General features: G+C 38.2%; 2 protein-coding genes across 2 annotated transcripts; one reads left to right on the forward strand and one right to left on the reverse strand.

Annotated features, from left to right (window-relative positions):
* Window positions 1-854: 854 nt before the first annotated feature.
* pym1 (PYM homolog 1, exon junction complex associated factor) lies at window positions 855-3,879 on the reverse strand. Its single transcript, XM_055045812.1, has 3 exons — window positions 3,630-3,879; window positions 2,415-2,508; window positions 855-1,687 (listed from the first exon to the last, which is right to left on the reverse strand). The coding sequence occupies exons 1-3, from the start codon at window positions 3,658-3,660 to the stop codon at window positions 1,171-1,173; spliced, it is 642 nt and encodes a 213-aa protein (XP_054901787.1). The 5' UTR covers window positions 3,661-3,879; the 3' UTR covers window positions 855-1,170.
* Window positions 3,880-5,447: 1,568 nt separating this feature from the next.
* On the forward strand, window positions 5,448-23,076 carry spats2 (spermatogenesis associated serine rich 2). Its single transcript, XM_055046376.1, has 13 exons — window positions 5,448-5,535; window positions 8,873-9,111; window positions 9,864-9,943; window positions 11,173-11,281; window positions 11,738-11,787; window positions 12,820-13,045; window positions 13,999-14,181; window positions 14,951-15,086; window positions 16,646-16,704; window positions 18,760-18,869; window positions 18,998-19,100; window positions 19,767-19,912; window positions 21,723-23,076. Exons 2-13 carry the CDS (start codon window positions 9,078-9,080, stop codon window positions 21,993-21,995), a joined length of 1,509 nt encoding a protein of 502 aa, XP_054902351.1. The 5' UTR covers window positions 5,448-5,535; window positions 8,873-9,077; the 3' UTR covers window positions 21,996-23,076.
* Window positions 23,077-23,331: the final 255 nt, after the last annotated feature.

Below are 23,331 nucleotides of genomic sequence, written 5' to 3' on the forward strand. Positions count from 1 at the left end.
CAAGCATCTGAAAATATTTGTTTTTGTAAAATACAAAACAGAAACCAGATTACTTTTCTCATTTAAAAAAAATTAATTTACACAAAATATTTGATTGTGTTAAGGAAGAAAAAAGAACCAAAACTTTATTCTGTTGAATGTTTTTAATAAGTTTTGATCAACAATTGAGCTCCAAGACAGAAAAATAAAATCTGTAAGTCTTTAGCTACACATGTAATACTCCTCGGTAGGACAGGTTCACTTTTATTTGCTTAATTATGGGATTTATTAGCAAAAAGAAAAGTACAGCCGCACCTTCCTCTCAACAAACACATACAGTTTTCCAGGGTCTCTGTCCTGCTGGCCACAGTAACATCCATGTTACTTAAAGAGTAAAACTTACTGATACAAGAAGACAAATACATAATTTATTTACTGTACTGACTGTGGAGATGTGGTAAAAGTGAGACAATGATAAACCATTTCAACATCAAGCACTGCAAAAGTAGAAAAAAGTACTTTTGTCCAGTTTGTAATGGAAATATCTGAAATAAGAACTTTTCAGCAAAATATAAGAGCTTGTTTTAAGTCACTATTTCATTAATATTGTTAAGAATTGCTATTTCCACTGGCAAACTATTTCACTTATTACCTGGAAGAATAAGTGAAATAATCTGTTAGTGGAACTAGTACCTTTTGAAATCAATATTAAAGAATTATTGACCTAAAACAAACTCTTATAAATTGCTGAAAATTTACTTCCAAGTTTGTTCTGTCTTATTTCAAGTGTTTTAATAAACTAAATCAAAAATATTGGTAAGAGTTTTTGCAGTGTTGCTATTGTTTAAAGCAGAAAGTGGGACACAAACTAAACCCTCTTTCACAAAGTTTTGTGTTTTTATTTCCTGTGGTTCCAGATGGGATTAAAAATACAAAAATGGAAACAACATAGAAGCACGAAACAAGCCACAAAGATCTGTTTAAAAGATAGTTAAAAGTATATTTGGGTCACAAACTAGAACTAAAGAAAACAGGTGTGATGTCTGCCACACAGACATGCTGTCCTTAGAGCTGCGCTTCCTGCCATCATTCACGATGGATGTCAAATAGGGAAATTGTTTGTGAAAGTTGCAAATGTCCCTTCCGATTTGCAATTTGCATGATTAGTCTGACTCGCACTTTTTTTCCGGCTCAGGAGTCGCGTTCCAGCTGCTCCAGCTCTTCTCGTAAGGTCTCAGCGCGGCCCAGCTTTTCCAGTTGATCCTTCGTCAGCTGCTTTATTTCCCCTGAGTCCACCTTCTGCTGCAGCTCCTCCACCTGCCGCAGCTTCTTTTTCAGGTTTTTGATCTTCTTGGCCTTTTCAGCTCCCGCTGCTGCAGCCGCTGAGGACTCGTCTGGTGTTGAAACCGACGTGGTTCCCTGTGTCTTGGTGGCAGATTCGCCTCTCTCTGAGATGGACACGTTCTCCACGCCGCTGCTCACCGCATCCACCTCCGCCTCGCCGTCCTGATCCTGGAGCTGCTGCTGTTTTCGTTTTTCCTTGCGCTTCATGTTGCGTTTCGCCGTCTTTGACAGACCGGCCGTCTCGCTGTCCGCACAGCCGGGTATCTTTTGCTGCTGCTGTTTCGGTGGAGCTGCTTCTGCTGGGCTCATGCCAGGAGGCAGGTCGGGTTTGCTCTTAAAAAACTTGACGTATTTGTTTTCATACCTGGGAAAAACAAACAAAAAAAAAACACAAGTTATGTAAGGACGGTTGTTCTAATGAAGTAACCACCTTTTGCTGTCCAATTACCAAAAGGTTATTCCAATAAATAATCACCAGCTTAATCATATGTTATATTTATATCAAGTCAAGCAGAAAGGACTGAGATTTTCACATGTTTATGTTAGAAGTTAGTTTTAGCTGTAGATTCATCATTTGCTACAAATGATCAAGAAGCTGTTATTGAATTTTAGGCAATAAAATTGTACTTTTCCTATTTAAAAAAGGAACTGAATGCATTTTATTAGCCTCTTTTAATGCATGTATTTGAAAAAGGACAAAGTAGGTAAACAAAAAATCTGTAGTTGTTGCCACGCTAATCCAAACTATTTTCAAAATTATAAACAAGATCAGATCAATCATCAGATTTGATGTTTCGTAACTCTACAAAAAATATCTCCTCTAAAAGGTTGGATAAAAGAGGCACTTTGGAAACAGGGCTAAATGGCATTGTGAAAAGATAAAACGGTCAATTCCTTTCATGAGGCCAAACTTACAGAAAACTTCAAGGAAAAGCTGGTTGTTTATAGGAGGTCTCTGAGCCGCATCCTGCCTCATTCCTCATTCATAACAAAAACGCTGAGACGCTGTCTGGCATCGACTCACGTGTAAGAAAACCAAGATATAATTACTGTGTGCGTGTAAAGCAGGGAGAGGGAGGACTTGCACTTACACAGGGACCTCCTCCTGGGGGACATAACCATCCTTCACCCGTCTCGGCTTCCTCCATGTCCCATCGGGTCGCTGAGTTGCAGCTATGTATTTCCCTGAGGGGAAAAAAAGGATTTGAAGCAGGCTTTGGTTGGCCCTCTAGTGGTGCTGTAAAACGATCGACTCATTATTTTTATTGGTCTGTGAAAAAGTATTTGTTCAGATCAAATTCTATTTAATATCCCAAGTTAATGTGAAATTAAATATATACTTTGGACATTTTGTCTTGTTTTAAGGTTTTTGAACCTGTTCCATCATTTTGTCCAAAATAGAAAAAAATCTTGATCTTTTACTAATTTATCCTATTAATTATTATTGTATTTATAAAAGAAAAAGCCTATCCAAACCTCTTCTACTTATAAAATCATGTATTAAGTGAGTAAAGACACTTTTTGGAAATACTTGTTCTGATTCCTTCTGGATTAAGCGTGATAAATCCATTATTGAAATAACCCTCTACTAATTTAAAACTCAAGTTATCGCTTCATTGAGGATACAGACTTTAAAAATGCACGTTTGGTGAAAAAACAACACAGTAGAGCAGCGATTATTAAACGGTTTCCATAAACCACTTGTAGTTCACACTTTGACCACTAGGTGGAACCGAAGTAATTCTGATAGTATTCTGAGAGCAAGAATATTAACCAACGAGCTATTCATACACCCACTTGGCTGTTTTCACAATGAAACAGGTATAAAGCTAACTAGCTTCATTGGCCAATAATGGGTTACTAGAATTGAAGTTAAATAAAATGTAATAAAGACAGAAAATATCGTTTCAATTGAAATATAATCCTTTACGATAGCGGAGGTGTACTACACCGGATGCTAACTTACGCTAGCAGGTTGCTAAATCGGCTTTCATGTACGTTATAAACTCATCATTACATAAAGTTTCACTGTGAGCGGGTCTGTTTTTCTCGTAAGAGGAGGTTACTATTCATTGTAATGTTTACGTGTGTAAATTACACAGAGCGATAGCAAAAAGCTAACTCGCTCTGCAGCTACGGTGTAAGCTAGCAGGCTAAGCTAACATCAAAACCCAATATTCCGAGTTAAATGCTTTGACTGAAATCGAAGACCGAGCACTGCAGATAGAAAATACAACTCCGTAAGAGACTGTGGGTGTGCTATATGATTTCAGTTGGACAAATGTCCACCTCATGCACAGCCTTACCAGATTCATCTGTCACATAGGGGGTTGCCATTTTGATGGAATTAGTCTGGCTTTCCTCAGTCTGGCTTTCAGAACCTTTTATTTTATCCCCTGAACTTCCCTTCGCTCGGCTCGATCCCACGCCACAGCAGCTCGACTACCGCCGTTTTAACATTTGCCTAAAATTTGTTATTTCAGTCGATGTGAGAGCGGTCATGGCAACTGCAGCAGACATGTACTACAAGCTCAGACAGGCGGTGCAAGGTCACGAACCAAGCGAACCCTATTCTTCGGCTTCGGAAATGACGACATGGACGGTGTGGTTGCCAGATTTGGACTCTCGAAGCCGTTGTTAAAGAAAAAAACAAAAACAAATATGAAATATAAAAGAAAATATGACAACTTACAAGAGAACTTGCATTTATTAAAGTATATTATTTACACATTGGTATAATTATTGGGCTTTTAGGTTGTTGCAAAATTTAGCAACCAAAAATGTTACTGATGAACGTTTTCATAGTAAGTAGTATTATTAAAATCATTCTTACTAGCTTTCTAATCATTTTAATGTACTTTTTTTTCTCTTTGCAAAATAAATTTGGCTGCATTTCAAAGTTCTTTGTTTTGTGCGTTCAGACAAATCATGCTGTTCCTTCCGGTGTTGGATGCAGTACAGCTGAAAGGATTATTGCCCCTACTTTTTTACTTTCAGATTGCTGTTATGATGCTTAACTGTGGCAACAGCATATTGTTTTCACCGGCTGGGAGCGGCTAATTAGCATATTAAAAGCTCAAATAATACCTGAGCTGCAGCAGCAAATTCCAGAGCAGTTGAAAAGGAAGTTTCATTGATGCCTAGCATCACCAAAGAACAGAGGAAGAAGGAAATGAAAACAACTTCTTTACATAGAGATCCAGGTCATGCTATTGCAAAATATCTCTGCAGACCAGAATTTGAACTGTTGGTTTGTAATGTCTGTCATGAAACTATCATACGACATTCTTCGGTCAGAGGCCTCTTCATATTCAATGCAAGACTGACTGCTACCCACAGTGTCGCCATAAAAAAATCTTTGAAGACAATTAGATGATTTGTTGCAACATTTAATTCCCCCATTGGGATAATTTGGATTTTCCATAATTGGATAAATGTTATTTTATATTTCCGTATATGAATTGGACCTGCTTGCTTTATAAATTTGCAATTTTAAAATGTATTTATTTGTATTTTTTTCTTTGAAAGGCATATTATATTATAGACAAACTTAATTACTTAGTAGAATTTATTTATTACATTTACTAATTTCCATAACTTTCGTAATTTTATTATGAAGTACAGGTACTCTGAGTAAAATTTCCAGATTCTCTTCCCACTATGAATAACAAGCAAAACAAACTTGTTTTGACCAAAAATTCACCAGAAACAGACACACACCTGCAGTTTTTGTGAGTTTCATAAGCTTTATATTGAAAGAAGTCGTTTGGGAATAACGTTTTTTTTATTTTGTTATTTATATTAATTCTTTTCATTCTGATCTTTAAAATACCAAAATTTCCACGTAGCTTGATATTTCCAGTCCAGTATAATTTCTAAATATTAAATGATTAATGTTTTGACCATTTAGCCAGTACTTTTTCCAATTAATTGTTTTACTCTTCTTCCAGTCATTTCGTTTTACTTTTTACTTTTGTTTGAGTAAAAATATGTTCAGGTTGTGCTACTTTTACCTAATACCAGACACACCTCCGCCACTCCTCACAGTATTAAAAGGGGGTTGTCTGCTTCCAACCTGGCAACCGCGAAGCCTCGCTGGAGGAAAATATTGGCCACAGCAGCAGACTGCTTGGCTTTACAGACGGCTGGCTGCTGTGGGAACCGCAGTAAGCTCTTTCCAGAACCTACCGTCCTCTTCGCTGCCAATACTAGGTACGTATTTAGTATCTTTGAGCTCTTAACATAGTTTGCTTTTTTATTATTATTTATTTAAACTAAAGCAGACAAATACTTAGCTTAGCAGCCGCGTCTCTGTCTCTTTTTTTGTAACGGCAGAATTGATCGTTAGCCTTTCAGCACAGACTGCTAGCTGCGAGCTAATATTAGCTAATGCTCCGTGGAAAGGCGAAATAAATCATTTCTGTTGAGTGCTGCGAGTTGCAGTCAGTGGTTGTTTGTCCTGGAGAGCTTACAGTGGTATAAATTACCAGTCGGGTGATATTGGGTTTCACCCAGCTCGTCATAAAGCGTTAGGTAATATTTGCAGGCTAACGGTAACCGAGGCTCTGGAATAAAGGCACCCTGCAGTTGTCCAAGTTAAATCCGTCAAATTCAGGTAAAAATGAAACGAAATCTTCAGTGTTGGGGAGGATCATAGAGGCTGGTGTAAACTGGGTGATTTCACGCCTCCCAGCAGACAGGCTGTGGGGTTGGAGGTGGTCAGGCTTTGTCGCCACAAAAGATGATTTCTGCGTTTCTGCGTTTCAGTGCAGAGAGGCTAGAAAACATCAGGGGGAAGAGCCTTAATAAAAGCATTGCTTTGCATGTTTGGAGCTGCAGAATATTTTTTTTAACTTGATTACCTACCTGGACTGGACCCATCAGATGCATTAATTTGAATAGTTAATGACTCTGCAATGTGGGGTAGTTCTGGTTTCTGTTGTGTAATCTCTCAGACTTAACTGAAAAAGTAATTTCCTTTCATTCTTTTGAGATGCACTGATCAGGCGTTGCAACCTCTTTTTGATTTTTCTGAGATCTGAACAGCTGATTCTTATATTAGCCAGATTTTTCTTTCTAAAATCTGTAACAAATTAAAAGGAAAATGTACTGTAGTTCTGAATACTATAGGAAATTTAAATAAGTAATACTCTCAACAGTTATCTGGTCATTATTAAAATGTGCATTCTGGGTTTTTTTTTATTAGGTGTTTATAGATTTAATGCAACTGATAAATTAGGAAAAAAACAGTTTGAATTTTCCCAAATCATATAAAGGGAAAATATTCTTATTTCCAGCTTAGTGTATTTTTTTTTTTTTGAGTTTATTCAATCTAAATATTCATATTTTTAAAATGTATATTACTTGTAACCAATTTTGAAAGCTTATGAGTGTCCCTTTAAATTGGACACTCATCTAGGACACTCATCTAGGAAATTAGCAGCTGATCAAAAAATGTAATAAACCAGCTCCAGGAGTTCAGAAATGTCGAATCAAGAGGACTGCTATCTAAACGAAAAAAGAAAAATGCTTTTTGACCTTTGGACCTTTTTACAACTGTTTCACAGCAGGTGAAACAGCTGGTTAGATTAGGAGAGACCAGAAACTCATAAAGAGTTATTTAATTTCGAAGGGATAAAAAGAACGAAAAGGAAGAAGAATATTTTCCACTTTTTAACTTAATGTCCATCCTGGCCTTTCCGACGCTCTCACCAGACATCTGGAACCAGATTGCAGGCCAGCCGTTTCCCCTCTTTAGGTTTCTTTTTCTCTTGAAAGGGAAACTTTTCAAAAGGTCGGAGCAAACCAACACCTTCTTCACGAGGACCTGGCATGTCACGGCCCCGGTTCCACCACACCCTCAGACGTCAGACCCACGTAAGCACGAACAACAAATGACACAGCAGCTCATGTCCCTTTAAATTGGACACTCATAACCAGAATTTAAAAGATTTAAATGTATAACTTCATATGCTTAAAAATATGCTTTAAAATTACAAATTAGAGTTGCCAATAAAGACAAAATTCCTCCTATTATAAAGGTCAGAGGTGCTCGTTTAAAACGGGCCGAATAAAGTCAGCCAATATAGATTTATTTTATTTTTTTAAATTAAAATGGAAAAGAAATATAGTAAATGTAAATTATTTTTCATTTTGAGAATTTAATATAAATTTGCAATGTTAATATATATTTAAAATAAATGTAATAACATCATTGGGTTGTTTCAATATAATAATCTATAGACTTGTTGGTGGATAAATGTAAGTAGCATTTTATCGTCAAGTAAATCAGCCAACAAACTGAAGTCTGATTTATGTGAGGGTGTAGTTAAGTTTCATTTATAAAGTTTTGCAGTTTCCTCCACGCAGATGATACCTGCCAGTTAAATAACTCATAAAAAAACATATTTAAAAATGTCAACGTTACATCCAGACCTTGCTCAAACTGCAACAGATTGCTTTGTGTCGCTGCAACATATAAACATTTTCATGCAAATGATCTCATTAGTTTTTATTTCCTCACATCTGCATATCACTCACTCTTAAAGCCTTATGTTTATTTTGTTTTTGTTTAATTTGAACGTTTCCTTTTATTGTTTTTGTTTTTAAACACACACAAGTGCACCTGGTTTGCTTGAATATTCAAACACCATCCCTCTTGATAAACAGGATGCATCCTAGTGCTGGCATGAGCTGCTGTGTCATTTGTTGTTTGTGCTTACGTGGGTCTGACGTCTGAGGGTGTGGTGGAACCGGGGCCGTGACATGCCAGGTCCTCGTGAAGAAGGTGTTGGTTTGCTCCGACCTTTTGAAAAGTTTCCCTTTCAAGAGAAAAGAAACCTAAAGAGGGGAAACGGGCTGGCCTGCAATCTGGTTCCAGATGTCTGGTGAGAGCGTCGGAAAGGCCAGGATGGACATTAAGTTAAAAAGTGGAAAATATTCTTCTTCCTTTTCTTTTTTTATCCCTTCGAAATTAAATAACTCTTTATGAGTTTCTGGTCTCTCCTAATCTAACCAGCTGTTTCACCTGCTGTGAAACAGTTGTAAAAAGGTCCAAAGGTCAAAAAGCATTTTTCTTTTTTCGTTTAGATAGCAGTCCTCTTGATTCGACATTTCTGAACTCCTGGAGCTGGTTTATTACATTTTTTGATCAGCTGCTAATTTCCTAGATGTGTTAAACGGATCAAACATCCGGGACTTTAAAGGTGAGGGTTCTGACCCGATGGGTCGTCTTTGTTATCATGAATCCTGCAGTGAACAGGGGGGGGGGAAATCCTTAAAAGATTTGATTCTACTGACTCTTCTCCTGAAATGAAATGCAGCGATTCTGCCAAGGACATTATTAAGGACAGACTTTCTCAAGACAGACAATAATTCATTGAAATCTGGTTTTCATTTATGCATCATTGCCAGAGGAAATGGATTTCTATTTATTTTTTTAAGTTGCATTCAGTTTGCAGATCCTATAGATATGGTTATTCCTGCTGCATTTATATTTATGCATTAATCAGATTAACCTTCTTTTCTTGGATTTTTTTCTTTCCAACAGGTTGGATCAAGTCAACTGCTGGAAGGGAAAATCTGTCTTTGCCCAAGTGGAGATGGTCTGGATGTGAACCTTGTTCTTCCACTTTGCCTGCCAGTTAAAAACCTTATTTGGGATCTCCTTTTATCAAGAGCTACCCTCAGTCTGAACACTAGGATAAATACTCTACTACGAGGGTTAAATTTCGGTTTTACTCTGATTCTTCTGCATGACGACGATGGCGAAGAAAAACAGTCTGAAGGGTATGTACCGGCGTTTGTCTCATAAATGTCTTTCTGGTGAAACTTTAACTTTCGAGCTCAGCAGTTCGGTTGTGTTTGTGAATTTCCTTGGAGTCAAATGATGCAGCCCCGCTCCTTTTGGAGAATCTGAGCTTTGTGTTTTTACACCGACATCAACGTGTTTTCATCACACGAGGAAGACTGCTTGACTGCGACTCAGCAGTTTCCATCTTTTAATGGTCGCAGATTAACTTTGGACTTTGCTAGTCAGTCTTAATTCTCTGCTCGCATCTTTGTAGGATTTCTTTTCTTCGACTCACCGCTTTGTGGGTTTTATAAGCTGATACTGCAGACCTCGAAGTTGGTCTTCTCTAGCTCCATTTATGTATTTCTTTGAGTCATTTGAATCAGACTCTGATTCCAAACCAATCACGCACAAAAGCGCTGAAGTGCTTGCTGCTTGTGCTGCTAGCTCAAGTGTTTGTGCTTAAATGCCTCAACAAAAAGTCCTTCCACCTCCGCAGTTCAAAGAGCTTTGCATACTTATTTTACAGAAATTGTATGCACATATGTGTCCACATAAAAACAAACAGATTTTCAAAATAATCTGCAGCTGGGATGTGATTAGGATTCATGTGTAATATAATTTTTTCAGGATGTCTCTGCAAAGATATCTGGGGCTTCTTTTGTTTTGCAAATTATGTTCTTCAGTGGTTTGCAAATGTGGGTCAAGGCCTGGACTGATTGCGTTGTTTTTCTTTTCTTCTTTATAGATACATCTGGTGTGGTGTTTGATACTCGCTCAAAAATGGTCATGTCCCAGGGAGGAATGACGGAGAGGATGAAGGACAAGGTAAGACGCAAATCTCAATAAGTTAATCCAGGAAATCTATTCAATATGTGAAACCTTAAGTGTTCGTAAATCTAGGGCTTACGGCTGATTTATGAGACAATTTAAATAAGAATCATTTCATTTATTTATGTCTGAACACTCAGACACGTTACAGTAATCAAGAAAATTACAAACAGAACACCAAGTACATTAAGAAAATGTCAACCCAAAGCACATTTAACAAAAAAAGTAAAAAAGTATTGCATAAGTTTGACCAAAAGGGTTTTTAAATACAGAAAGTATGTTCTCCACAATAATAGAAGTCTGTGTACTAGGAGACTAAACTATAAAGGAATTAATGGTGCATCTTGATATATTAATAGAAAGTTGAGTGGAAGGAAAAAGTATGGTTGCCTCATGCTGCCTTGAGAGTTAGGATTGTGAAGCGAAGTCCATCCAACGTAAATAAACCAACAAAACAAAATTTGGTAAATCAATCAGAATAAACATAGAAACAAAAGTGTTGTACTCTATAAAAATATCAGTAATTTATTTATAAATGTTGGTAACTGATCAGAAAACTCGTCTGATCTCAACATTTTAGTGAATCTGTAAAGTTTTGTCTACAATTTCTAGAAAATAAGAATTCATTGACATGAATTTTGCATGTGAAGTTTTATTTTTTTTACTCATATGAATTGACCTCTGTATCGAGATGCACCTGTATTTGTAGTTAAATACTCTTGAAAGTTCTCAGATCTGCACATGTCGAGTCATGTTTGCATTTAGTTTCGCTCCGTACGTTTTTTCCAAGCAGCAGAGCTGCTACAGTTTAGCTATAAATGTTGCAAAAAAAAAAAAGGAAGCAGCATGATCTTCTTAAATAAGAGCTGCCGCACCCGTCATCTGGGAATATTTTTGAGTTATTCAACATCCAGATATTCTGGATATTCAGCGTGAGATATAAAAGTTTGCCTGTTGGCGCTACAGCTAATGCATTCACTGGTGTTGGGCTTCTGCTATGGACAGAAAGAAAACTTTTGGTTTGCTCTGCTAGTGTTTTTATTTCCTCAATGTGAAGCTTTTCAGGAAGTTGGACAAATATAGTCGACGCAAATGACACAAAAATGTCCGTTCTTTAAAGTTTGGCCTTCGCTGCCTGCATGTCGTGCAAGTTGAATGAAATATTTATTAATTTTGCTGTAAAATCTGAGCAGCGGGACTGGAGTTGTGTTTTTCTTTCTTCACAGATCAGTGCGGTGAGGGCAGTTGTCCCCAACAAAAGCAACAATGAGATAGTGCTGGTGCTGCAGCACTTTGAGAACTGCGTCGACAAGGCTGTGCAGGCGTTCCTGGAAGGTATGAGGATGTTGCTGCTGATCTCAGAGTTCACATGACTAAAGGATCGTCACATAAGTGGCTTTACTTCGTTTCCAAACATCAAGCAAACCCGCCTGCATGTTTTCTTCTCCTTTTTTTCCCCCTCTCTCTTACGGACAGACGTCTGTTGCCAGCTTGTGCTGACATGTCGCCCTAATGCCTGTGAGCTGCAGCAGCTAATTTCTCTGCTTTCATCAGGCGTAACATGCTTTGAATTCAGCTGTTGAGCGTCATTTGCATGCCTTCAGTTTCACAGGGTTAAATTTAGAAACAGGGCTGTCCTGAACGTCACTGCTTTGTTCCTCACTGGCATCCAGTAAAATTCTCAGGGTGTTTGTATTTTAAGGCGGTATTGTAAGACTTTGAAGCTCTGACGTGGAACTGAATGAACTAGTTGTGACCTTGATGTTCTGCTTTTTTTTTTAATCTCCGTAGGGAGTGCAGCCGAAATCCTGAAAGAGTGGAATGTGACGAGCAAAAAGAAGGTGAGAGTTCTAAAGCATGCAATTAAAATTCCTCTGAGTCAGCATGTTCATCTACCTCACAGATGCTGGTTTACATTTCTAAGGTTGCATCCCAACTTGTAAAATGCACTTAACTGCAGAGTTCTGCCTCTACTTGATGCTCCGATTTGATCACAAGCTTCATATGAATTTCTTGAAAGTGTCTGATATTCAAACTGCAGCGTTTTGATAAAATGCAATCTACAGAGGGTTCGCGCTTCCTTAAAAAGTTCAAATTAAGGCTTAAATTTATGCCTTAATTGGTCTTATATTTACTCTTTTTATTTTTGTCTTGTGGGATTTTTCTGTCTGACAAAAGTTTAAGTTACCTTCAAACATCTTTATTGCGTTTTTGAGACCGTAAATCACTGCTAATGTACCTTAGCTAGCTTTTTTTGCATCTAACGTGCAAATTTATCGGCAGTTCGTACATTTCTGTGGAGACGCAAGTCTTCATTGTCATTCATAATGGTGTTTAAAAGTCTTAAATTTGAGGTGGTAAAATATGCAGAAACTCTGAATTTAACATTTGATTAAAAGCCCAAATTTGAAAACCATTATTTACAGCCGAAACCAAATATTTTCATACACCTAATAAAAAGACACATTTCTATTGACCATATTAGTAATTTTTTTCATTTTTAATTTTAAACTGCATTTTGTATTTAATAATAACAGCAATTGTGAAATAGTTTTCACGACATTAGAAGAATATTGACAAAGTTTTGCACAGCTGACATCTGAAGTTGAGAGACTGAACTTCTCTTGATCTGGATCAGTTGGAAATACCAAACATATTTTATGTGAGAGATAAAACTTACTTTGTCCCTGCTGTAGAATGTTATCACAATATTAACTTATTGTGTAATGGTGAATTTGTATTGTTTTAATCTCCAATGTGGTACTGGAAAAGTTTTAAAATTTACCCTAAAATGTTACTGTTGGGGAAAACTGCACAAACCCAACATTTAGAGTTGGATTAAACGTGTGTGACGTGAATATTCTCATTTCCAGCCCAAGAAGAAAAAGAAGCCCAAGCCTCAGCAGGAGGTTTCCACAGAGGCGCCTCAGCCGGAGGCGGCGTCGCCCGACGAGAGCAAGGATGATGAGATGAACGGCTTCCACGCCAACGGGTCGGTAATGGACGGAGAGTCTCTGGATTCGCTGAGCGAGCAGCTGGACTCTGCCTCCCTGGATGCAGCCGAGCTGGACTCTGAACCCCCTACACCAGAAACGCCGGGTAAGCACGGCTTGTTGTTTTCCTCTGAGATCCGATGGGGGGGGGGAAAGGAAATCAAAGGATTTGTTGATGTGAAGGGAAAATTTTAACTTTATTGAACAAAGGCCACTTGATGGTTTCCATAGTTCAGAGAACCACAATGTCTTTTTGTTTTACAGCTTCTATTTATTTCAACTGTCAGAAGGAATGACTAATAAAAACCTTTTTTCTTTCTTTTTTTTTTTTTTACATATTTTCTGTCGTTTATATTTTTTTAAGGAAAAAAAGTAAGAGGAAAAATCAATTAAAATCGGAATTATTATTATTATTATTTTTAAACTATATCGCTCATTCCTAACGATAGTTTTTAAGTGTTTATTTTCTTAAATTAATAGTGTAAAATATTTAAAGTGACCACACAGTGTTCACCAGACATTAATTTAGTCCAGTAATTAAACTGGACTAAAATCAGAAGTTGTTTTTAAATTCTATGTTTTTTGCTTCATTCAAATATTGCATGTTTCTATTTAATTCTGATTAGGTCACAAGATAGAAACTGACAATAAAATTTAGCATTTTGTGTTGCAACATCAAGTACTTTCAACTTACTGTACTTGAAACAAATTGTTTATATATGTTAATTTTGACAATTGGGTTATTTTTAAGCTTACTTAAAGCAAAATCTTAATGCTAAGGATTCATTTCCTCAATTGTGCTTAAATCACACTTTGTAATTGAGACACTTGCTTTCAATTTTTTCTTTTTATCTGTGAACTAAAAGCTTAGTTTGTATCACGGTGTGATTTTCTCACTCTGAAGACGTGTTGAACTTCTGTATCTGGCTGCTCACCCACACATCGCAGAATCAGACTTCACCCACATTTCAGCAGAAAACTGGTTTTGAAAGACACAAAACGCGGCAGAAACCACAACAAGCGTCTAAAGGGTTTAACAATCGGTGTGTCCTTTCACAGGTGTCGAGGCAGAAAGTAACGTTAGCGCTCCAAGTCCTGCCCCCCAGCAGGGGGGAAGGAATCACCACCAGGTTTCCAGAGGCAACAAGGCTCGGCACAGGACAGGCTCAAACCTTCATCCCTCCTCATCCTCGTTAGCAGCCGCCTTTGATGAGCAGGGATCATCAGGAGGGAAAAAGATGGGTGAGTAACTTAAACTAGAGATGCATCGATCCGATATTGATATCTGTATCGGTCCCAATATTGAAATAAATTCTATATTGGGTATCATGATGATGGCAGCTCTATTCAGTCTGTCAGGATTTCCCCCAGAAACCTTTCTAAGCCCGGTGTTCAGGGCGCTACAGCCGTCATCCACTAATAAATTAACAAGACGAAGCCTGGTGGAGGCACAAGTAAAGCCTGGAGGCCCGCCAGGCTTACAGTACCCAGAGGGAAACCTTTGTGCTCTGAGAAACCTCATGCTTTGAGTTCATAAATGCAGTTTCTGAACCTTTTCAAAGGTTTCTTGCAATTTACTTTTACGTTTGACTAAGATAGTCGACATGTTGTTTTAGTCAGGTGGAATTATTTTATTTTTTTATTCAATATTGGCCATTAAACTCCTAATTACACTGACTGAACAGATTAAAGCTGTGTGGTTTTGACCAAACTTGTGAAGCTATTGCTGTATTTAAGGTGCAGAGTTTTCAAATAAATTAATATTTCCATTTGAAGGACAATAAAGGTTGTTTTTATTCTATTCTAATTCAGCACGTTTATGTTTGTTTAATTAAAAAAAGAGTAATTGGATCGGTTTCATCCGATAACTAAACCTCAGATATCAGTAACATTTAGATTTCTTGACTTAAATCTAAATGAAATTAATCAACCTTCTAGTTGAAGTGAACCTAAGTCGGAGAACATCAGAGGTTCCTCAGATGTTTAAAAATAATCTGTTTCTCCTCCTCAGCTCCCAACATCGACCGCTCGGTGAAAGACCTGCAGAGATGCAGCGTCTCCCTGACGCGCTACAGGATGGTGGTGAACGAGGAGATGGACTCCTCCATCAAGAGGATGAAACAGACGTTTGCTGAACTCCAGAGCTGGTACGTCGGCTTCCTGTGAAACCTTCACGTCTGCTTTCTGACTCTGCTGGAAAAGAACGTCGTCTTACTGAGGGTTTTAATGGCGTCTGAGATGGAAGTGATTCAGAAGAGCCCAGCTGGCTCTGAACCTGCGTTGCAATTACAGCCGACTGAAAAACACATCAAGATTGAGCTCCTGCAAAGTTTAATCATTTGGATTTATTCCGCTGGTGCTCAATGACTAAATATGTCAAAATTTCTTAGCTGGAAACGAGTTTATTTCCTCAGAGCATAGAAGGGAGGATTGAATTGGGATAGTTAAGAGGAGAACAATAAATTTCATTCTGACTTATTTCAAAGAGCAATTTTGTTTACAGCGACTGAAAATGTATTTTTATTGTTTTGGTTGTAAGTAGGGCTGCAACTAATGATTGTAAATTTATTATTATATCAATCATTCTGTCAAAAATGGTCACATTCTGTTGATTTTTTTTAAATTTAACAATTAAGCCTTTTTGTACAATTTAAAAGAAATCAATTCTTTTTAAAATAAGTAAATAATGTACATATTTCAGTATAGTTTTGACTTAATTGCTGTTATGTTTCTGCAATGGCCTTTTTTGAGTTTGTATAGTGCAGTTAATGATTAATTACTAAATTAGATGAGTTCTTTCTATAATCGATCAATCTGATTAATCGTTTCAGCCCTATTGGCTGCAAGTGGTTTTTACTTCCTTTTACGTTTTTCTGTGTCCTTTTTATTTTGGATATTTCCAGTTTTAAGTCTTTACAAAAAGTTAAAGTTCATTTGTGTATCATTATGCCATTATCAATAGATTAACTAAAAAAATGATCTCAAAACAATAATTTTATCGTAATTACTGGTGCAGTTTACCATCCAACAAAACGTATCTTACCAGGCCTAATTATAGTTTGTAGTAAATTTGAGTACATCTCTTTTTTATGTTATTACACTCAAAGTTTCACTTTTATTCCATTAAGTCAACAAAACATCTTCTGTCTTCTTTTTGTTTGTTTGTCTTTGTTCCTGCCTGAGTTGGTATCTGTGATGATGTCAGCAAACTGATTAGAACAACAAACAGTTGAGGAGTAATCTGATCCCAGATTTCAGACTAGAAAACAATCCTATCAGCCTGAACATGACTTGTAACTATTGTTATCAAGACCTGCAGCGTTTTCCAACGCAGTAAAATACATTTGGTTTTTGTTTTGTTTTCCCACTTCGCTGATTTTTGTGGCTAATTTTTATACAGCTAAAAAATAATAAATAAATAAAACTGGTCTCAAAACAACAATATTATCATTTATTGGGGCAATTTGTCATCCAGACAATATTATTGTGACAGACCTGGCCTTAATGGATGCATAAATGTTTTCTGAAACAAACCTAAGTGATCTAAAATTTTAAAGGTGCAGTGATTTATTTCCCCCCTTAATTAGATGTAGACAGTTTTTAAATAGTGGCAGCATTTCTGCTCCACACTGTTGTGCTATTATAATATAGAAAAGTTGTGTTTTTGTCCAGTGAGTTACTCGTTGTCGTCTTGTTTTCTTTCCAGCTTGATGGACAGAGAAGTGACTCTTTTGGGAGAGATGGACAAAGTGAAAGCTGAGGCCAGTAAGTGCTGCGTTTTTAAGTGTTTTTACGCTGCGCTCGGCTCGTCACTGATGACCAGAGCTGCTGGTATTCTTCCATCATATGATCACCTGACTGAAAGCCCAGAAGAATTTGACCCAAATCATTCCCAGAAGGAGAAACGGAGATTGTTGTGGAACAGCAAGTCCCAGTTTCCTGAAGTGCAGGGCGCCCTGAGGCTGCTGATCTACCTGCAGTGTGTGTGTGTGTGTGTAACATGACAGAGCAGGACTTCATATTTGTATAAGTAGGCCAATTTCTCTTCCGCTGTCCTCTCAGAGTGGAGTGTTGTGTGTTTGAGGCCTGGAAACGCTGAATAGTGTCAGGTGTCGAGGGAGACTCAATGCTGCCTTTGTGCAAGGTGTGCAGTGAATTGAGTGGAAACTTGAGTTCCTCCTCAACAGAGCCAGAGAGGTTTCTTGAAAATTTAGCCCTTAATGTTGCGCTATGTTTGTGTTGTTTGAGAAATGTTTATTCTGATGGGAAATTATTACTTTTAACATTTTTAAACAATGCCTCACTATCTGGTTTCAGAAAGCAGCAGAAAAGGTGAAGTTCATACTTTAAAAACATCTATAATCTGTATTTTGCTCAAATTAATGATATCCTACAAGCTTTCTGGGAAAACAGATATTTTTCCCAAATTGGGACAAAAAGAAATGCTTCATTCCGTTTATGCAGCTGCCTTGTTATGCACACATTTATTCCTGCATACATCTTTTTTTATGCAGGAAAAAGATGCATACAAAAAGAGTCATTCCTCCATCTTTTTCTCTTCTTGCCCGACATTCAGCTTGCATTTTTGTATTGATAGAAAATTAGGAAATATCTAGAAAAAAACTGGGAACTCTAAAGATGTCGTGACTATTTTGACATGGAAATAAGCTTTTGCTGTTTTTATACAAATCCTTCTGTGAAGAGTGATTAAAACACGTCCTGTTTCTTAACTAACACCAAATAGTGGCTGTAACATTAAAATACAAGAGGAAATTTGTTTGAAGTTGCTGTGCTTGAAGAAATGTTAAGATTTGAGCAACTTTTAACCAATCACGATCCATAACTGCTGCTGCTTTTGGAGGTTGTTGCTGTTCTGCAGTGGTCAGAACCTGCCATTAGGGGGCCACAGAGGGCAAAAGAGGTGAATGCCAGCCGGGGTTGAATTAATTCACATGGGTACGAAGACTGTAGAAAACCTTCTGCAGCTTCCATTTCTGAGAAAAGGCATCAGTTTGAAGCAGAGCTGAAGTCCGGTCAGGTCACTGGCTGACCTCCGTCTTTTTACAAGCAGCAGGAAACCAGAGTTAATAAAACTTTTATATATTTATATGAATACCTGGCTCCGTCTCTCACCAAGAGAAGAAATCACTTCAAAAACACAAAATCTTACCAAGTATTTCTGTCTAATTTTAATGCAAATATCTTTGTCCACTTGAAATAAGACAAAACTATTTTACAAGCAGCTTTTCAGCAAAATATAGCAGCTTGAAATAAGTCAATAATTCCTTTATGTTAATAAAAGAAGGTACTAGTTCCACTGAAAGATTATTTCACCTTTAACAAGACATGTTTCACATGTTAAGTGAAATAATTTGCCAGTGAAACTAGCTCTATTTATCAGAAAGAAGGTTTTATTGACTTGAAACGAGCTCATATTTGCTGCTGAAAAGATACCAGTAAGTTAGTATCAGCTTTAAGACAAAAACTAAGATATTTTTAGTGAAAATGGACCAAAAATACTTGGTAAGGTTTTGTGTTTTTGCAGTGAAGGGAGCATTTCTTCCTTATTGCTTTGTGTAAGAAACCTCACAGGCCTCAAAGGTTCAGTTTAATTTATTCTTCAATGATATTTTCTTGTTTTCTGCAGACTTTACTCCAACATTTCTATTTGAAATTTGCTTAGATGCAAATATTTGTAGCCTGTAGTTAGTTTTTTTGTTTCCGGTGAAATCTGTGAAACCATTTATCTGATATCTAAACTGATGCAGTTCTATAATTAAACCTGTTTTCTCTGTCTGAGTTTCTGTTTCTGTGTTGCAGTGATGATTCTGGACGCTCGGCAGAAGCGAGCGGAGGAGCTGAAGCGGCTGACGGACCGGTCCGGTTCCATGTCTGAGGAGCAGCTGACTGAGCTGCGCGCCGACATCAAGGTGCTGCGAGATTTTCACTCTGCTTCATTTAAATTAACTTTTATTTATGGGATGACGCAAGATGAACAAAATACTTTATCATTCTGGGTTGAAATAAGCAGAGTTTTATTTATTTTTTGTTTTTTCAGCATTTTGTGAGCGAACGTAAATACGACGAGGACCTTGGGAAAGCTTTAAGATTTACATTTGACCTTGAGCCGCTGAAGACGAGCATCTCTAGGTTTGGATCAGGTACAGAACTTTAGTTTATTTTTCTCTTTGTTTATATCAAAATATGAACGAAAGTCCAGTTTTATCTCTCTTATCCCCATGCAGACACTTTCAACTCTTAGGTTAACCAAAAATGCAATAGTTGAGACAGCAGGCGTTTAGAAAACGATCAGATATTTATCGGAATTAGAACGACACATGAACATGGCATAAATCGGATTGATCTTATTTTTGGGCGGTTTTGGGTGAAGACATTGTAATTATGCCATTTGCTGCATATTTTCCTCTCTTTCTTTGCCCTGTTTTCTGTCGTTTTACTGTTCAGTTAAGGCAACTAAAGTCGCAGTAGACGCTCACACCTGTCCGATCATGGTGCTAAACTTCAATGTGGTGGAAAATGTGTTTATAGCAACTGATAATGAGGAAATGTTCAAGTACAACCTTCAAAATCAAGTGATTTCTTATCGTCTTACTGCTTCTTCACACACGTCGGCTGACAAACACTCAGCTTCATCTTGAGCAAAACGTTAATTTATTCTTAACCTACAAAGACTTTACTGGCTCTTGAAACCCTTAATCCTCAAAGAATAACTGTTTGTGGTTAAATTGAGATTCTTTAAATCTCCAAGAGTCAGTTTTGTTAATGAGGCAGGAATCGTGTTTTCTGACTCGCTGCGTTTCTTCTAGTGTACCATCCGCGTACGGGCTACTCGGACCGGTCCCGCTGCAGCTCCACGTCCTCCTCTGTCGCCAGCCCGGTCCAAACGGAGACTCCTCCGCCCACCCAGACCCAAACCACCCCTGCTGAAAACCGCCCGCCTCCGGTCAAACAGGTGAGAAAGGGAGAAACTTTATTTATCACCTTTATCACATTTGCACTTCAGATTATTGATTCATTCTTAGGCTTCGAAATCAACTCTAAAGTGCTGAGTTTTTAGTCGAGATTTAAAGGAAGTCAGTGTTTCAGCTCATGTACAGTTTTCTGGAAGTTTGTTCCAGATTTGTGGTGATAGAAGCTGAACGCTGCTTCTCATCGTTTGGTTCTGGTTCTGGGGACACAGAGCAGAACCAGAACTCGTGGAGTCTGGAAGGTTGATGCAGCAGATCTTTAATGTATTGTGGTGCTAAACCGTTCAGTGATTTGTAAACTAACAACAGTATTTTAAAGTCTATTCTTTGAGCTACAGGGAGCCAGTGGAGGGACTTTAAAACGGGTGCTATGTCTCTATCTTCCTGGTTTTAGTGAGAACGCAGCAGCAGCGTTCTGGATCAGCTGCAGCTGTTTGATTGATTTGTTGGACAGGCCTGTGAAGACGCTGTTGCAATAATCAATGCGACTAAAGATAAACGCATGGATGAGTTTCTCTGGATCTTGCTGAAACATTAGTCCTCTAATCCTGGAGATGTTCTGCAGGTGATAGAAGGCCGATTTTGTAACTGTCAGCCTTCAATCCGATTACAAATGTGTAAAAATTTGAAAAATTGACTAACTGCAGCAAAAGAGTCATTTGATTTGAGTGTTGAATGCAGATGAACGTAACTATTTTCATATGTTTGTAACAAATAGTGCAGTCGATTGAAACATGTCATCCATTATTCAATCTCTGGCGTTGGTTTTATTCACTCCATTTTTATAAACTTGAAATGCAAATATCACATTTTAAAAATATTTTATTGTCTCAAACCAAACATCTCAGTGTTCCAGGTTTTATTATTCAGGATATTTTTTAAAAGTTATTTTGTTTAATGTTAATTATAGAAGGATAAGTTATCATTGCAATATTTCCTGCCTTGATTTAGCATAAACTTTTGTTTTGGTAAAACTGAACTTTTATCCAAACTCAGGTTGTTTTGTGTTGTGAAATTTGCCTCTTGGCACTTTGTCTCTCCTCGCTCATCTTTTCACTCACATTTGTGACTCTGCATTGTTGACTGCAGTGCCAATGTGCTGCTTTGAACCAAATGACCCTCTTCGTGCAAAAGGAGTTTAGGTGAAACTAGGAAGTGTAATTAATCTGTATTATATAATATTAACGCGTTAAACAATTTAGATTTATTGGTTAATGTGGAAAGCCCTACTAATAAATTTATGTCTGTTTTCCACTTTATTCCATCACAAAAAATCCCAACAAAACTCTAAACATTTTGGATGTTTTTGTGCTTCCCTTTGGGTCTCAACTGCTTCTAAAAACAACTTGAGAGAGAAAAACAAAAACCACTCGGCTGTTTTTAACAATCAGTTCATGTTTTTTGGTGTTTTTGGAGTTGCATCACAAACGTCCTGGTTAGTCACAATCAATGGCCACTGTGTTGTTACTTAGCAAACTGAACGGAGCTCCAGCATGTTTGGTCAGCTGGTTTTACCACTGTACGTGCTGTACAATGGCTGCTGAAAAAGAAAAGTGTTTTGTTGTTGATTTAATATTCAGAAACCACTTGCTGCATTCTGGATGGTTGTGCAGGAGCCTCTACTAATGCTTTTCAAAGATGTATGGTTGTATAATAGCGCATCTGTTTGAAGCCTTTTTTTTTTATGCGAGTGTAAATGTTGACTTTCACGTCTCATCATGCTACAGGCACAAACTTTAAAAGAGTTTTAAAAACTCAATTTATTCACTTTTCCGTTTTTAATTTCGTCCTCAGATTTTCCAGGGAAACAGGCGAACCTTCCAGGGACCCGGCTACCACTCGGGCGGCCACCGGTTCAACGGCAGCTCCCACCACGACAGGAGCGCCGGGCGCGGGAGCCACCGTTACCAGGGCGACGCCGGCTCCTCCGGCCCGTCCTCGCAGCAGCCCCACAGCTCCAGGGGCCCCTTCCACCCCCCCCACAACCCGGACCGGCCCGCCCACAACCCGGACCGGCCCGCCCACAACGGGCTGCCCCAGCGGCTCCCTCGAACGCACTGCCCTTGACACCGGAAACCGTCTCACTCAATCAAACCCATCCACTACCCGCCCCATTACCCCTCCACCCCGACGCCCTTCAATGAAGAATAGTATACAAGTTTACATACTTCAGTCAGTTGAGCTGTAGTGCCGCTGCTCTGCATCACTCTGTTCGGTCTTTGAACTTGAAAAGCTCCGACTGTCTCTTTCCTCGTTTCATTTCTCTCGGTTTTCGTGACACTTTCTATCTTTCGCCTCTGCTGCTGTGGCTCGCCGTCGTTTCTCGTTACCAAGACTCGCGATTTACCTGCAACAATCCGTGCACTATTGAAGTTGAACTCTTAGTACTTTTCTCTAATTATTTTTTTTTTTACGCCATCAGCTCTCTGATTTGAAGTTTCTTTTTTTTTTTGTCTTTGTTTTTTCGTCTCCAAGAACCATTTCAATGCCTTCATTGTTTGGGGGTTAACAAAGTGTTGTGGAAGTGAAGAAGTGGTTGTAGCTTCGACGGGGCTTTCCGACACGCAATCAACACTACAGACGGCCGTCTGTCTTCGCTGGGTGGAAACGAGACATATCAAACTGTAAATCAGAGCTTCATGTTCGGCTGCTACGAACTGTAGGGGAAACAATGTTTGGAAACAAAAGGAGAAGTTTAACTTTTATATAAAAAAAAAAATTAAAAAGGTTCTCGCTCATTTTCTCTCTGCTGGACGGCTGTTTGCTCTCCAGGTCTGTAGGGAGTTGAGACTATTCCTGTTAATTTCGCCTGAAGCATTGTTTTCTGACTGAGAGGGCTCATTAGCTTTTTTTGGTTTTTCTTTCTTTCTTTTTGTAAACTATTAATGAAGGAGGCTTTGGTGTACACATGCTGTTTCATAAACCAGAGCATTTATTCAGCTGGATGTTCTCCTGCACGCCCAGTTCCTTGCTTTATTCTGTTTTTCTCTTTATCCACATGAGTGGCATAATAATGTCCTGCTTGCCTTTAGTCGCAGACTTCACATTTGCCTTTCTGCAAACACAGATGTCTCCGTCAGAATCCATATTTTTGTTTATTTGCTTATCGTCCGACTGCAGAAGTAAAGTTCTTGGATGATTAAATGCATCGGGCGGGTCTTGATTTCATCTTTCCGCATCTGCCAAGAAGTTGCTTCAAGCAGCTTTTTAGGGTTAAATTTCCCTCTTTGTGTCCAGTTTGAGAACAAAACGCTGGTGAATACCTCATAGCCGTTCCCTGTCGCGACCTGTTTTCTTAAGAGACGGTGATTCCTCACCATCTATGTTGATGTAGTTATGTACAGAGAGCGAGCTGCAGAGCCGTAGTGGGAAACCAGTCGTGTTACTTTATTGCTTCATCTTG

Source organism: Poeciliopsis prolifica, unplaced genomic scaffold (assembly GCF_027474105.1).
Source record: "Poeciliopsis prolifica strain line A6 unplaced genomic scaffold, Auburn_PproV2 SCAFFOLD023, whole genome shotgun sequence".
NCBI lineage: Eukaryota > Metazoa > Chordata > Actinopteri > Cyprinodontiformes > Poeciliidae > Poeciliopsis > Poeciliopsis prolifica.

Coding starts and splice junctions, on each gene's coding strand:
- pym1 (XM_055045812.1), bottom strand. CDS start 3,660: ATGGCAACCCCCTATGTGACAGATGAATCTG. Junction 2,509..3,629: donor CTATGTGACAGATGAATCTG/GTAAGGCTGTGC, acceptor TTTTCCCCTCAG/GGAAATACATAGCTGCAACT. Junction 1,688..2,414: donor CCCCAGGAGGAGGTCCCTGT/GTAAGTGCAAGT, acceptor TGTTTTTCCCAG/GTATGAAAACAAATACGTCA.
- spats2 (XM_055046376.1), top strand. CDS start 9,078: ATGACGACGATGGCGAAGAAAAACAGTCTGAAGG. Junction 15,087..16,645: donor TTTGCTGAACTCCAGAGCTG/GTACGTCGGCTT, acceptor TTTTCTTTCCAG/CTTGATGGACAGAGAAGTGA. Junction 18,870..18,997: donor AGCTGCGCGCCGACATCAAG/GTGCTGCGAGAT, acceptor TTGTTTTTTCAG/CATTTTGTGAGCGAACGTAA.